At 48.5% G+C, this 16,353-nt stretch overlaps 2 protein-coding genes across 4 annotated transcripts in view; one reads left to right on the forward strand and one right to left on the reverse strand.

Moving 5' to 3' along the window:
- The window catches only part of NCR3 (natural cytotoxicity triggering receptor 3), a 23,979-nt gene extending 9,773 nt beyond the window's left edge, over positions 1-14,206 (forward strand). The window contains exons 2-4 of the mRNA XM_006104642.3: positions 12,094-12,303; positions 13,376-13,720; positions 13,861-14,206. Of these exons, the coding sequence (XP_006104704.1) occupies positions 12,240-12,303; positions 13,376-13,720; positions 13,861-14,144 (693 nt within the window). The 5' untranslated portion in view covers positions 12,094-12,239 and the 3' untranslated portion in view covers positions 14,145-14,206. The remainder of the gene's footprint in view (positions 1-12,093; positions 12,304-13,375; positions 13,721-13,860) is intronic.
- A 1,532-nt stretch (positions 14,207-15,738) lies between these two features.
- The window catches only part of LST1 (leukocyte specific transcript 1), a 2,152-nt gene continuing 1,537 nt past the window's right edge, over positions 15,739-16,353 (reverse strand). Inside the window, exon 4 of one of the 3 annotated variants that reach the window (XM_023745818.1) lies at positions 15,739-16,044. In XM_023745818.1, coding sequence (XP_023601586.1) covers positions 15,799-16,044 — 246 coding nt within the window. In that variant the 3' untranslated portion in view covers positions 15,739-15,798. The remainder of the gene's footprint in view (positions 16,045-16,353) is intronic. The other 2 variants (XM_006104643.3, XM_023745819.1) reach the window with 2 other exon arrangements.

Here is a 16,353-nt window from a genome sequence, read left to right on the forward strand (position 1 = left end):
AGACAAGCTGCTGTGTCTCTGGTGGCTCTCCTCTCCCACGGCCTCCTGGGAGGCTGCCCCCCCAAACTTCCCTTTCCCTCATTTCCTCCTCCTCCAGTTCCAGGCCTCACTTCCTCATCAGCTTGTGCTGACACTAGTGAAACATGGGGTTCGGGGTACAGATTTCTTCTCATGGGTTCCTGTCTGATGAAGATGAAGAATAAATTCGTGGCCTAACAGATTTCTTCAATAAAAATGTAGAAGATGCCGAAACCGGTTTGGCTCAGTGGATAGAGCGTCGGCCTGCAGACTGAAGGGTCCCAGGTTCAATTCCGGTCAAGGGCATGTACCTGAGTTGCGGGCACATCCCCAGTAGGGGGCGTGCAGGAGGCAGCTGATTGATGTTTCTCTCTCATCGATGTTTCTAACTCTCTATCTCTCTCCCTTCCTCTCTGTAAAAAATCAATAAAATATTAAAAAAAAAATGAAAAAAAAATGTAGAAGTTGCTCTAGCCGGCTTGGCTCAGTGGATAGAGCATCAGCCTGTGGACTGAAGGGTCCCAGGTTCGATTCCAGCCAAGGGCACATGCCTGGGTTTCGGGCTCCATCCCCAGTATGGGGTGTGCAGGAGGCAGCCAATCAATGATTCTCTCTCATCATTGATGTTTCTATCTCTCCCCTTCTCCCTTCCTCTTTGAAATCAATAAAGAAATACATTTTAAAAAATGTAGAAGCTTATTGGAAGCATATATAACAGCAGTTCTCAACCTGTGGGTCACGACCCCTTTGGGGGTCGAACGACCCTTTCACAGGGGTCACCTAAGACCATCGGAAAACACATATATGTGTTAATCACTATGCTTTAATTATGTTTAATTTGTAACAATGAAAATATATCCTGCATCTCAGATATTTACATTGATTCATAACAGTAGCAAAATTACAGTTATGAAGTAGCAACGAAAATAATTTTATGGTTGAGGGTCATCACAATGTGAGGAACTGTATTAAAGGGCCACGGCATTAGGACGGTTGAGAACCACTAATATATAAACTCCATCTGGGCAGAGGTGTCCCCAAAAGAGACCCCCTGAAGAGGGGCCCCCAAATGGGAAAAGCCTGCTCTCTGTCTAATGGGAAAAATAAAAACAATCTCGCCTCCTGCCCCTTTCCCTCCGGTTTATGCATGCTGCAGTTCTTCATTTGAACCTGACCCCTTCTAATTGGACCGTTCATTAGTTTAGGACCCCCATGCTTTCCTCTTGGTTATTTTGTTGCATAGTATCAGTTTCAAAGGCCAAAGCCCAGTGGTGACCCTTCTTTCTCTCCCCTTATCTTGCAACATTCCTCTATTCTCTGTGACAATGTTTCCTTCTTTCCATTATCCTGTGACTTTTCTTTATCCTCTGTGAATGTATGTCTTCCTCCTCCCCTTATCCTGTGGCCTTTTTCTGTCCTTTGTACAAGTAAGATAAGAATTTGGCATCTCCAAGCTGTTCAGGCCAGAGTTACCTAGTCCTTCACATACGCATTCCTCCCCCATGGACCCTCTTTATTCCCTAAACCTGCCTATTTTGTCCTTAGAATTCCTTCCACTGGCTCTCCAGGAGGAAGGGGAGCTGAGTGTAGATTGGAAATGAGAAAACGACATTCTTTCAAATTCCTCGTAAGGAGAGCCCTGCGTGTGCGTGAAAGGAGTATCTTGAAAGCCCGCGGGGTGTGGGGGAAGCAGGAAGACCCCTGGGACATCTTTGTCAGGGACAGGTGGTCTTTAAACCCGGTCGGAGGTTCAGGTGACTGAGGCCGGCCTCCGGTGGGTTTCAGGGTCTCACACAGGGAGCCACGGGGAGGGGGGGTGCCGGCTGGATCTGTCTGTGCTGTGGGAGGGCCGGGAGGGTGGCCACATGGGTGCAGGGTCTGGAAAGGCAGCAAAACTTCATTCCCAGCTCAGCAGCTCGAGAGGCCCTTGGAAATACAGAAATGTCTAACAAAGGCATTTTAACGTGTTTGCTTTAGAATGTACGATGTAACCTCATCTTATCCCCTTTGCATGTTTTAGTAAAATCTACAGAACTCAGGAATTTGAGTAGATTCTTTGGAGGAACTGAAAGTGGTGTTGAGAGAGACAGCATTTATGGACACGAGCCAGGGTGAGAGGCAGACATTAGGGGTGTGTGTGTGTGTGTGTGTGTCTGTGCTGGTCGCTGCCATGGGTTCAACAGAGGATGAGTAGCCCTGATAAATGCCCTCCCTCAGCAAACCCTTCATCTCCCTTGCTGCCCTGTTTGGCTGGTCACTGCTAGGGGATGGGGGAGGGGGGACAGTGTGTCCCCCTCGCTGAGACCCTTTTGTCCAGACTCCCTACCCAGACTCCATGTCCCGGGCCCCAGCACTGAAGACACCTTTCCCCCTCCTCCCCTCACCTGTCCCCTTCTGCTGCTGGGAGTTCTCGCTTCTCATCCCCTCCTGACCCCGCAGGCGGGAGATCTGGAGGGACTCTGACTTCCTGATTTCCCTCCATTGTAGCTGCCTCTCTCCTTGGAAGAAAGCTGCAACCCTGCACTTCCAATGGTCTCATTGCCTGGGGGGGAGAATTCATTTCTTCATTCATACATTCATTCACAATATTTATTGAATACTTACTATATGCCAGGCATGCTTCTTAGCCCACTGAACCAAACAAATGTAAAGTCTTCAGGGACAGTCTAATTGAATAAGAGAGACAATAAAAATAAACAAATAGCCCTAGCCGGTTTGGCTCAGTGGATGGAGCATCGGCCTGTGGACTGAGGGGTCCTGGGTTCGATTCCAGTCAGGGGCATGTACGTTGGTTGCGGGCACATCCCCGGTGGGAGGTGTGCAGGAGGCAGCTGATCAATGTTTCTCTCTCATTGATGTTTCTAATTCTCTATCCCTCTCCCTTCCTCTCTGTAAAAAATCAATAAAATATATTTTAAAAAAATAAACAAATATATTGAAGGCAGTAGGTGCCCATGGAGAAAAGTAAAGGAGGGAGACAGGAAGGCTGTGGTGGACCGCAGTGTGTGTGCTTTTATAGTAATTTCCTGGGGTAACTGGTTAATAACATGTTTCAGGTACACACCTTTGCAGGACAACATTGTGTGCTCACCACTCCAAGTCCATTCTCCTGTCACCATTGGGCCCTTCCCCCTCTGTCCGCCCCAGCCCCTCCCTGGGCTGCAGTCCCCCCAGCTCTGTCCCCTCTCCCCTGCAGTTTTATTTTTTTAAAAATATTTTTATTGATTTCAGAGAAGAAGGGAGAAGGAGAGAGATATAGAAACATCAGTGACAAGAGAGAATCATTGATCAGCTGCTTCCTGCACGCCCCACACTGGGGGTCCAGCAGCAGCCCGGGCCTGTGCCCTGACCGCGAATGGAACTGTGACCTCCTGGTTCCTAGGTCGATGCTCAACCCCTGAGCCATGCAGGCCAGGCTGGGCTGTAGTTTTAGTTTTTATTTTATTCAGTTTTTTTTTAATTTCAAGAAAAACGATCTTACATGTAAAAATATTACATGCAATAAACTTTAATATTTCAAGAATAAAAGGATTTTAAATATAATAATATTACCAAAACTGTGCTAACATAGTATGGTATCACAAAAGTTGTAGGAAATATTAAAAATCAGCAAATAACAGGATTACTTCTATTATATTCTAGAATATTTCCCCCCCCTCTGGCTCTATTTTTGTTTATCAGTTTATGTTGTTCATTATATTCCACAAATGAGTGAGATCATGTGATATTTATCTTTCTCCGACTGGCTTATTTCACTTAGCATAATGCTCTCCAGGTCCATTCATGCTGATGCAAATGGTAAGAGTTCCTTCTTTTTTATAGCAGCATAGTATTCCATCGTGTAGATGTACCACTGTTTTCTAATCCATTCATCTACTGATGGGCACTAAGGCTGTTTCCAGATCTTAGCTATGGTGAATTGTGCTGCTATGAACATATGTCCTTTCTGATTGGTGCTTCTGATTTCTTGGGATATATTTCTAGAAGTGGGATCACTGGGTCAAATGGGAGTTCCATTTTATTTTTTTTTATTTTTTTAAAAATATATTTTATTGATTTTTTACAGACAGGGAGAGAAATAGAGAGTTAGAAACATCAATGAGAGAGAAGCATCGATCAGCTGCCTCCTGCACACCCCCTACTAGGGATGTGCCCGCAACTAAGGTACATGCCCTTGACCAGAATCGAACCTCGGACCTTTCAGTCTGCAGGCCGATGCTCTATCCACTGAGCCAGACCGGTTCGGCGGGAGTTCCATTTTAAATTTTTTGAGGAAACTCCATACTTTTGTGAATGGTCCACGTGCACTTGAGAAGAATGTGTATTCTGCTGCGTTGGGGTGAAATGCTCTATAAATGTCTATTAAATCCATCTGATCCTGTGTGTCCTCTAGAGTCTCTGTTTCCTTGTTAAGTTTTTGTCTGGAAGATCCGTCCAGGGAAGTCAGAGGGGTGTTAAAGTCTCCTACTATGACTGTATTGTTGTCAATCTCTCCATTAAAGTCCTCTAGAAGTTGTTTGTTTTTTTAAATATTTAGGTTTTCCCTAATCGGTTTGGCTCAGCGTCAGCCTGCAGACTGAAAGGTCCCAGGTTCGATTCTAGTCAAGGGCATGTACCTTGGCTGCGGGCACATCCCCAGTAGGGGGTGTGCAGGAGGCAGCTGATCGATGTTTCTCTCTCATCGATGTTTCTAACTCTCTATCCCTCTTCCTTCCTCTCTGTAAAAAATCAATAAAATATATTTTTTTTAAAAGAAAGAAAAAAGAAACCACTCCCACCCTGGATCTATTGGCCAGGTCCAACTCACTTAAAAAAAAAATAAAATAAAATAAATAAATAAATAAATAAATAAATATTTAGGTGCACCTATATTGGGTGCATATATGTTTACCAGGGTTATATATCCTCTTGTTGGATAGTATTATGTAGCGACCTTTGTTGTCTCTTGTGATGGCCTTCATTTTGAAGTCTATTTTGTCAGATATGAGTATTGCTACTCCAACTTTTTTTTCTTTTCCATTTGCATGGAAAATTTTTTTCCATCCCTTCACTCTCATCCTGTGTGTGTCTTTTATTTTGCGGTGGGTCTCTTGTAGATAGTATATAGTTGGGTCATGTTTTTTGAATCCATTCAGCTACCCTACACCTTTTGATTGGGGCATTTAATCCATTTACATTTAGGGTTATTATTGAGAGGTACTTATTTATTGCCATTTTAATTCTGTATGGCTAGGTTTCTCTCTCTGTTTCTTCTTCTCAGCAATCCTTACAGCAGTCCCTTTAGCATCTCTTGTAATGCTGGCTTGGTGGAATGAAATTAGAAATCAACTAAGTAAAAACACCCCAAAACATTCAAACACATGGAGCCTAACTAGCATGTTATTAAACAATGAATGGGTTACCAATGAGATTAAGAAAGAAATCATTAAACAATAAAGAATTAAACAAAGAAATAAAGCCGAACCGGTTTGGCTCAGTGGATAGAGCGTCGGCCTGTGGATTCAATGGTCCCAGGTTCGATTTTTTAAAAATATTTTTTTATTGATTTTTTTACAGAGAGGAAGGGAGAGGGATAGAGAGTTAGAAACATTGATGAGAGAGAAACATCAATCAGCTGCCTCCTGCACGCCCCCTACTGGGGATGTGGCCACAGCCATGGTACATGCCCTTGACCGGAATCGAACCTGGGACCCTTGAGTCCGCAGGCCGACGCTCTATCCACTGAGCCAAACCGGTTGGGCAATAAAATATATTTTAAAAAAAAATAAAAATATTAAAAAATAGACCCCGAATAGCCCCAGCAATCCTGAGAAAGAAGAAAAGCTGGAGGGATCACAGTACCAGATATCAAGCTATATTACAAAGCCACTGTTCTCAAAACTGCCTGGTACTGACACAAGAACAGACATATAGACCAATGAAACAGAACAGAGAGCCCAGAAATTGACCCAAGCCATTATGCTCAATTAATATTTGACAAAGGAGGCAAGAGCATACAATAGAGTCATGACAGTCTCTTCAATAAATGGTGCTGGGAAAATTGGACAGATACATGCAAGAAAATGAAACTAGACCACCAACTTACACCATACACAAAAATAAACTCAAAATGGATAAAAGACTTAAACGTAAGATGGGAAGCCATAAAAATCTTAGAAGAATCCATAGGCAGCAAATAGCAGACATATGTTGTAGCAATATTTTTACTGATACAGTTCCTAGGGCAGGGGTGGGCAACGTTTTTGTGAGTGCGTGCCAAAACCAGCAAAATCTCTGACTCAAAATTCTTCTGTGTGCCAACCCTAATTTTTTGAGAACATGTTACATCTACTTGATATCTCTTAAGGTGTACGTATGTGAAGAAACTTGAAGAAATAATAAAATTCATTTGAGCGACAAAAACACAGTATCTGATGATGAAAAATACATTTATTTTTTAATGTATACATGTACACTGATAGTCCGACAGAAAACTTTATGACTCCATTTGATATTATCAGTGGGACTTTTGCTGCTGCATCACTGATGACAGAGATTTTACAACAGGTTTATATTCGTGACCTTCAGAGATATGCACGAGCTACTACTTTCATCCGCCAGGCTACTCCTATTACGAGACTTAACAAAATTCATCACTGAGAACAAAGATTCACAAGCGTATGTGGATGAAAACATGGAGAGTAACTCTGTTGCAAAGCTTTTTAAACAGAAAAAATTTTCTGGAATGGCATTCCAAGTCCTCAATAGTTCGTTTTCGACATTATTGAAATTGCTCTTTCTCTCTCTCGTCAATCCATGTCTATGGTCTTTAAGATAACTTGTTATGTAAAATTATTTATTTATCTAAGATGCACCTACACTGAATTTATCTGAAAAAAAAGTCGATATTAAGAAAAAAATTGTAAATGGAAGATTATAAGAGAGGGTTTTGCGTGCCAGCAAAAGTTACCAGCGTGCCATGTTTGGCACGCGTGCCAGGGGTTGCCCACCCCTATCCTAGGGCAATGGAAACTAAGGAGAAAATAAACAAATGGGACTACATCAAAATAAAAGGCTTCTGCACAGCAATAGAAACCATCAACAAAACAACAAAAAAGCTCACTGCATGGGAGAACATATTTGCCAATGTTACATCCGATAAGGGTTTAATCTCCAAAATTTATAGGGAACTCATACAACTTAACAAAAGGAAGATAAACAATCCAATAAAAAATGGGCAAAGGACCTAAATAGACATTTTTTTGAAAGTGGACATACAGAAGGCCAGGAGACATATGAAAAAAGCTCAAAGTCACTAATCATTAGAGAGATGCAAATCAAAACAACAGTGAGGTACCATTTCACACCTGTCAGAATGGCTATCATCAACAGATTAACAAAGGACAAGTGCTGGAGAGGATGTGGAGAAAAAGGAACACTCGTGCACTGCTGGTGGGAATGCAGACTGGTGCAGCCACTATGGAAAACAGTATGGATTTTCCTCAAAAAATTAATAATGGAACTGCCATTTGACCCAGTAATCCCACTTCTAGGAATATATCCCAAGAAATCAAAACACCAATCAGAAAGGATATATGCACCCCTACGTTCATAGCAGCACAATTCACCATAGCTAAGATCTGGAAACAGCCTAAGTGCCCATCAGCAGATGAATGGATTAGAAAACTGTGGCACATCTACACAATGGAATACTATGCTGCTTAAAAAGGAAGGAACTCCTACCATTTGCAACAGCATGGATGGAACTGGAGAGCATTATGCTAAGTGAAATAAGCCAGGCAGTGAAAGAAAAATACCACATGATCTCACTCATTTATGGATAATAAAGACCATTATAAACTGATGAACAAAAATAGATACAGAAGCAGAGCAGCATCGAACAGACTGTCAAACTACAGCGGGAAGGCTGGGGAGGATTGTGGGGGGAGGTAAGAGATTAACCAAAGGACTTGTATGCATGCATATAAGCATAACCAATGACATAGACTGTAGGGCATGTGCTGAGGGGTGGGAGTGGCCAGGGAGATGTCAATGGGGGAAAAGGGAGACATCTGTATTACTTTCAACAATAAAAATACATTTTACAAAAACAAAACAAAAAAACCGTGGCTATGACAGTAAAGCCCTTACATTTCTGTGGAAGAGGAGGTAAGACTCTAGAGTGGAACAGCGTCCACGGTGATAAGATCCAAGGTGTGGGTCATGTAGAGTCAAGGTTATGGTTGGAGTGGACAAGGTGAAGCAACTGGGAAACCAAGTATTGAGCCCGGCCCGTGTGGCTCAGTGGTTGAGCATCCACCCATGAACCAGGAGGTCGTGGTTAGATTCCTGGTCAGGGCACATGCTGGGTTGTGGGATCAATCCCCAGTAAGGGGCGTGGAGGAGGCAGTCGATCAATGATTCTCTCTCGTTGATGTTTCTATCTCTCCCTTTCCCTTCCTCTCTGAAATCAATAAAAATATTTTTTTAAAAAGAAATCGTGTATTGAAAAGTCATATGCAAGATGTGTACAAGAATGTTCATAGGAGATTGGTTTATAATAGCCAAAAATAAGAAACAATCCAATTGTACATAATGAAGTGAACAGATAAACCAACTAGTATAATCTAATACTACTCAGCAATGAGGGGGCAAGCTACTGATATGGCAACAACATAGATCAATGTCACAGACATTATGTAGAATGAAAGAAGCCAGGTACAAGAGTGCATAGCATAGGATTCCATTTACATGAGATTCAAAAATAAATTAAACTAATCTATAGGGGCAAAAATCAGTGGTTGCTTCTGGGAGTGGGGAAGGGTTGACCAAAAATGAACATGAGAAAAGTTCTGGGGTGATGGGAATAATCTACATCTCAGTTGCAGCATTGTTGACATATATTTGCCAGAGTTCATCAAACTGTATGCTTAATATCTGTGAATGTTACTGTATATAATGTATCTAAGTATTTAAAATGTCATCTATCCTGCCCTAGCCGGCTTGGCTCAGTGGACAGAGCATTGGCCTGTGGACTGAAAGTTCCTGGGTTTTGATTCTGGTCAAGGGCACATGCCCAGGTTGCGGGCTCGACCCCCAGTGTGGGGTGTGCAGGAGGCAGTCGATCAATGATTCTCTCTTATCATTGATGTTTCTGTCTCTCTCTCCCTCTCCCTTCCTCTCTGAAATAAATTATATATATAATTATATATATATATGTATATAAAATAAAAGCATAATATGCTAATTAGACCAGACAGCCGAACTACCTTCCGTACATCCTTCTGGACGACCTGCCAGACGAAGCCAGGGCTGTGAGGGCCGAGGCAAGCCACCGAGGCTGCGAGGGCTGATCCCCTTGCATGAATTTCGTGCATCGGGCCTCTAGTATTTATATAAATGTCATCTACCTGGCCATTAGGTCTTGATGACAGAGGTTGAAACAAAGGAAACTGGAGAGGCGGATGCCAGCTCTTGGTGAATGTGAGGGAAGTTGGACAATGACACAGAAAGAACGAAGGTGACAGGGTCCAATGCCATGAACCTCAAAGGAGATGTCGTGGTCAAAGGTTGAAAGTATAAACTGGAACCATTAATTAGTTTGAAAACGTTTGTAAGGACTTGATCAGAGAAGTCGCCCACATCTCACCCCTGCCAACACTTAGAGGAGAGGACACCCGCTGAGGTGGGATCACCTGTGCAGGGTCCCAGGGTCCCTTCGGGGTGTCACCTCGTCACCTGCTCTGAGCTCTGTGTTGGGCATTTACTGGTCCTGACCGCACTCTGGTCAGCACACAGCTGGGTGTTACAGGAGTTAGACAGGTGTGTGCATCACTTTACAGCTTTTCTTTTAAAAAATATTTTTCTTGATTTCAGAGAGGAAGGGAGAGGGAGAGAAAGATGCAAACATCAATGATGAGAGAATCATTGATTGGCTGCCTCCTGCATGCCCCCCCCCCCCCCCCCCCCGCAACCTGGGGAAGAAGCCCACACCCAGGCATGTGCCTACAGGGAATTGAACTGGGACTCAGGATCGACTGTTCATAAGTCGATGCTCAGCCACTAACCACGCTGGCCAGGGAACGTTACAGCTTTTTCTGTTCATTGAGTCTGGAGTCCCTGGTGAACTGTTCTCTTGGAAGATTCCATCCTTGTGTCCACTGAGTTAATTTGCAGGGCAGTTCCCATCCCGCAGGGTGAAGTTCCCCAGGCGTCTCAGCGTTACTGAAAAAGGCCACACACGTCCCAGGGTTATTCCAGACGGGTTACATCCAAGTGTTGTCTTTGGAACCTACAAGTTTTGGATATTGAAAATCGTAGGTAGAGGAAAGAGGAAGAGAGCAAGGCACCCTTCAGTTCAGGCCCAGCTGTAACATCGGCCAGCCTAGCCCGGGACTGGGAGGCGCTAGGGCGACGCCGTGCCCAGCACAGCAGGGTCTGGCAGTAACAGATGCGACTCCCACTTTGCAGATGCGTCAGCGGTGGAACCAGGACTCCCACGAGGCTGCCTTCCAGGCCGCGTGGCCCTGGGCGGCGGCGCAGCGCGCTGTGCTGTGTGCACTCAGCAGGCCACTGTGAGGTGACCTCCCCGCCCTCTCCAAACCGGGGGCTTCTCACAGCTGAGGAGGAGACACCCTTTCCTCGACGCTGACCCTTTGGGTGGTGATAGGTGTCGATAGGACCAGGCAAGGGCAGGGCAGGGCGGAGGCCAGGTGGGAAAAGCCGCCTCTCGGTGCCCCGGCTGCCTCATGCTCCAGGACCAGCAGGGGGCAGACCTCGCACAGCCTGGCAGCTCCGGCCCACCGCGGGCTGGGTGCCCCACGCAGCGTCCGCGGATGGGGAGGGCGGAGGCCGTCCTCCGGGCTGTGGCGCCGGCCTGTCCAGGCGGTTCTGAGAAGCCACGTTTGTTGGGGCTTATAGTTTGCGGGGAGCTGGCATTTGCACCCAGTCAGACTCCACGCCGGCGGCTTAACCATGAGATTACTGCTTCTCCAAAACAACGAAAAGCTTCAGATCACCCCGGGATGGGGGCGGGGGGGGCGGCGCTAGCTATCTACACTGTATTGTGAACAGAGCTAGAAACACAGGCACCAAGAAAAACAACGCATTCATCTAAAAGGGTACAGAGAGCCCGGCGGGGTGCTCAGGTGGTTGGAGCATTGTCCTGTGCACTGGTATTTCTCTCTCTCTCTGTCTCCCCCCCGCCCCCCTCCTTCCTCTCTCTTAAGTCAATAAACATATCCTCAGGTGAGGATTTTAAAAATAAAATAAATAAGATAAATACATAACATCGACGGAGCCAGAGAGAAGTGTGTGGTGAGGCTGGCCCTGTTTCACCAGGCACATTACCGGTCACCCTCTTGTCCCCGTGCTGTGCTCCTCAGGCGGCTCTGCCATGCACGTGTGTGCCATATTCTCGTATTAACCCCTCTACAGCCGTGAGCTACATGCACACGATGTGTCTCTCATTTGTGTCTGTACGAACACATTCCCTGTAATGGCCTCTGCGTTCTCAGTGGATGCTGGTTAAATAACGAGTGCAGCAATAAAGGAGTGAATGTACCAGTGGTGGGCAGTCCACACAGAACGTGGTGGGTAAAGCGGACCCCAGCGAGCCGGACTCCTTCCATGGAGACTTGAATATGAAGGGTTCCAACTTCTCCATCAGCTGCACTCACCCCGCCAAACCTCGCAGGTCTAAGTTAAACAGGAAGCAAGCCCCGAGCAAACCTTGCCACCACCACCAATCAGCTCACTTCTTCTAATCTCCTCAATTATAGCATCTCTAGAGCTGCCCCTGGGAGGGTCGGATTCCAGGGAAAGAAATGGATGGGTGGGCCTGGGCACTGAGGAGCCAACAGGTGGGAAAGCAGGTTCACTCTGGGCCCAGGAGGGCTCCCGGAGGTTTTCCGGGTTAAGGGCTGGTCTTCTTGAACATCAGAAGCTGGGGGAACCACATCCTGGTCTCACCCACCTACCCTGGCTTTGCAGACACCTAGGCCTCCACTCCCCCTCTAACACTTAAGCCACCTCCTGTGACTCAGATCTCACCGTCCGCAGAAGCCTCTGTCCTCAGCCATGCCTTCTATGCCCAAGGTGCCAGGAGGCGGAGGTCCCTGGCAGGTGACGTGTGAGTCCTGTGTGTCCTAGAAAGTCCACCGGCATTTGGGGACCAAGGCCTGCTCAGCGAGGGTCGTTCCTCCTGGGTCAGCCTGGCTGCTCAGGTCCCCTCGTCAGCTGGAATGCCCTCCCACATGGCCCGGACGCTGCTGCTCGTCTTCATCGTCTTCATCGTACTCCATCCAGGTGACAGACGGGCTTCCTCCCGGGACCCTGAGGGGTGTGGGCCAGGAGGAGGGGCCGGGGGAGGCTCCATAGAGATGTCTGGAGAGCAGGCTTGGTGGGGGCTGATGGGAGTCCTGACGGGAGATGACACCCGGAACTCCCCGCTCGGTTCCCTCCATGCTGCCTGCTGGCACGGTCACGGTCACGCCCAGCTTCCACCCAGAGCGCCTTTCTTCCCAGCCACCTTCCTAATAAGATAAAGTTGAAAGAACCAGCAAAATTGGCTTGAAGTGGTCACTTTCTTTAAAGGGGTCAGTTTTAATTTGATGAGTTTATATCTTGGTGTAGATATAATTAGGAGTTTGGGAGACCTAATTAAATCTAAGTTTCCTAGTGGAACTGATTTTAATTCGCTGAGAGACCTTCCCTGTCGGACATATTCCTGGACTCAGACCTGTAGCTTCAGATGAGCCAGACCCCCTCCAGACCCACCGAATAAAAGTCTCCGGGGTGGGGCCCAGGGACCTGTTCAACAAAGACGCTAGGTGCTATCCATGAGTTCCCAAGTTTGAGAACCACTGAAATAGAAGAATGCCTGGTAAATTTCACTAACTCAAGAATTTAATCAGGGATTTCAAGAATGGGTTTAATTCATCAATTTCGATCAGTTAAGTGAGATCTCAATCAATGACAGCCAGGTCTTCACCTGGAGATTTAAGTACTTGATGCTCTTTAACAAAACACAAAGCAGCAAGGTGGTGGCTGCGGACCCACCAGCGGGCATAGTGCCTGGAGAGATGTGATCAATGACACCAGTTAACTGGCAGCCCATTCGCCAGTGAGCTCCCATGTCACTGTTGCAGGGTAAGCTTCAGCAAGACGCTGCTGATGAGTGCAGCTGGAACACAGTGAGAGGCAGGGTGAGGGTTGGTATAGGAAAGAATTAGAAAAGGGTTTAATAAGCAGTATTCACTATTAGATCGGTTAACGAGGCACCCACAAGCTGGGACAGTCCACGGTGAGCTCTCTTGTCTTTTCTCCTCGCGTGGGTTATCGGGGGAGGTATTTACCTGGGTCTTCTCTCTGCCCCTAGGATCCTGTGCTCTCTGGGTGTCCCAGCCCCCTGAGGTTCATGCCCAGGAGGGTGCCGCTGCCCTCGTGCCCTGCTCCTTCAATGCCAGCCAAGGGACACTGGCCATTGGCTCTGTCACATGGTATCGGGACATGGTGGCCCCGGGGAAGGAAGTGAGGAATGGGACCCCAGAGTTCAGGGGCCGCCTGGCCCCTCTTGCCTCTTCCCGCTTCCTCTGTGACCACCAGGCGGAACTGCACATCCGGGATACCCGAGGCCCAGACGCCGGCGTCTACGTGTGCCAGGTGGAGGTGCTGGGCCTGGGTGTCGGGACAGGGAACGGGACTCTGCTGGTGGTGGAGAAAGGTGAGGCCCCCCCTTGGCTGGAGGCTCCACTCTCCCTGAAGTTGAGAGTCCTTCCCTGAGGCACCCGCTGCTGTCCCTCCCGGGGCACACACCTCTTCCCCAGTCCCCTGACCAAGCCCTTCTCCACCACCCACATGCAGGACCTCCTGGGCCAGGGCCCCTCGCGGCCCTCCTTCTTCGGGCTGGATTCTATGCCTTCAGCTTTCTCTCCGTGGCCATGGGCAGCACCATCTATTACCAAGGCAAGTGTGCGTCATGGAGCCATGACAATGGCCTAAGAGAAGGTGGAGCAGCGAGCGCGCTGGAGGGGGGAGACAGAGGCCAAGGCGAGAGGAGCCTCACAGCACCAGGGACTCGGCCACCTCCCTGCCAGGCCACTGCCACCTGGGGACACTGCCGCCTCTTGGATGCTTCTGATGAGTGATTCCAGACCCCAGTGACCCCAGCACTCTTCAGGAGACCCCAATAAATCGGCCCCACCACGAACTTCCAGTGAGCCTCTGTGTTTCCTTCCCCATCCCCCAACACCCCAGTGTGCCCCTCTCCGGGTTCTCCCTTCTGCTACGCCTGGCCTAGGAATGTCCAAGGAGGGAGCTTCCCAGCAATTGTGCCTGGAGGACCCCCCTCCCCCCAGCCTGGGGCTCAACAGGAAGTGACCCAGCTCTCCCAGCCCAGGAGGCGGAGAAATGAGGGATATCAAATCTGATTGGTCCAATTGTCAACTGCCCACAGACAAAGACAATAGTCTCCCCCCATGGAGGGTATCTCCCAAGACTCCTCATGGATGCCTGAGACCATGGACGGAACTGAGCCCTCTATATACTGTGGTTTTTTCCTGTACATACATGCCTATGATGAAGTTTAATTTATAACTTAGGCATGGTAAGAGATTAACAACGATGATAAAATAGGACCATTATAACAATATCCTATATAATAAAAGCCTAATATGCAAATTGTCCCCTTGACCGGGCGTTGGACCAGGAGTTCTACTGCTTGCTATGACATGTGCTGACCACCAGGGAACGGCGTGGAACATGGCGGGCAGCGGGCGGCAGTGGAGGTGCTGCTGGCCCCAATGAGCCCAGACATCAGCGGGACGCAGCAGGATGGTGGAGCAGGTGAGCGGGTGGCGCCAGGCCAAGGTGGGTGTGAGTGGGGCCCCATCGCCCTGTAGATGGCGACCAGCGGCGGTGGTGGTGAGGCCGCTGCCTGGCTCCCAAGTGCTGAGAGAGTGGGCGGGGGTCCGATGACTCAGGCAGAGGGGGTGCTCGGGGCCCTGGGGGCTCAGGTGCTGCCCAGGGCCCTGAGGTCAGCTGGGACCTGCCCTTCCACACCAGACACTCAGGCTTCGATTGCCAGCCAGGCCTGGGGACCACACCTGTGCACGGATTTCATGCACCAAGTCTCTAGTACTATAATATAAATGATGTGACTGTGGTTTCTCTCTCTCTCTCAAGATATCTTATTTTCCTATACGCACCCTGCTTCCTGTGACATGAGAGGATACAGTGCCTGCCTGTGTGATGGGCGAAGTGAGGTGAATGACATGGGCACTGGGCTGCCATAGGGTGACGTGAACACAAGCGCAGTGACACCTCGACTGCCGCCCTTGCAACCTGGCTGGCTACTAAGTGACTAGGCCAGTAGCATGTCCAGGGCGGGTTCGCTGGACAAAGAGAAGCCAGGCCCCGGGCAGGATGGAGCGGGACAGAGAGTTTATCACGCTGCTCAGAATGGTGCGCAATTTAAAACTTAGGAATTGTTTATTTCTGGAATTTTCCGTTTACTATTTTCTGACTAGGGGTAACTGGACCAGTGTTTCCACTGTTTCAAAGTGAAACCGTGGGTAAAGGGGGACCACTGTATTCTTTTCAAGCCTTCAGGGGAGCTTGGGTCCCTAGACACCCTTCTTTAGCCAAGAAATCACTACTTGACCCCAGAGTGGGTGGGAAGGGGTTTGATGGTGGCAGTGCTGAGGGGCTTGAGATGGATTGAGAACTCTGAGACACAGGAAGTTTGAGACCAAGGTGTTTACTGGGTGAGCCACAGGATGCACTAGGGCTGGGGGCAGGTGCTCAGGTGGGCTTCTTGTCAGCAACGCAGGTGTAGTCGGTGCCGGGGTCCTGCAAGGAGTCTTCCCTTTCCTGGTGGCCATGGCCAGGCGGCTCCCTGCAGGGCAGCCGCTGCAGAGATGCGTAGTGGAGCTCCTGCTCCTGCTCCTGCTCCGGGAGCTGGGCCTGGGCCGGGCGGGCACACAGGCTGGCAGGGGTCACAGGGCCTCTCCCATCCTTCCCTGTGAGCTCCCGCCCCACCCCACCCCACTTTCTTCATTACTTCCTCAGTCCCCTGTCCCTCCCTCCCCCTCCCTCTCCCTCCCTCTCTCCCTATCCCTTCCTCCCCTCCCCTCCCTCTCCCTCTCCCTCCCTCTCCCTCTCCCTCCCTCTCTCCCCCCACCCCCTCCCTCCCTCCTCCTCCCCTTCCCTCCCCCCTCCTCCCTCCTCCTCTCCCTCCCTCTCCCTCCTTTCCCTCCCTGCTCTCCCTCCCTCTCCCTCCTCAGCCTGGGTCCTTCCCCTCATTGCACCTTCCTCATGTGTGTCTCACTCTCTCCCCCTCTTCTCTGTCTTGGTGTC

Source organism: Myotis lucifugus, unplaced genomic scaffold (assembly GCF_000147115.1).
Source record: "Myotis lucifugus unplaced genomic scaffold, Myoluc2.0 scaffold_585, whole genome shotgun sequence".
Classification (NCBI taxonomy): Eukaryota; Metazoa; Chordata; class Mammalia; order Chiroptera; family Vespertilionidae; genus Myotis; species Myotis lucifugus.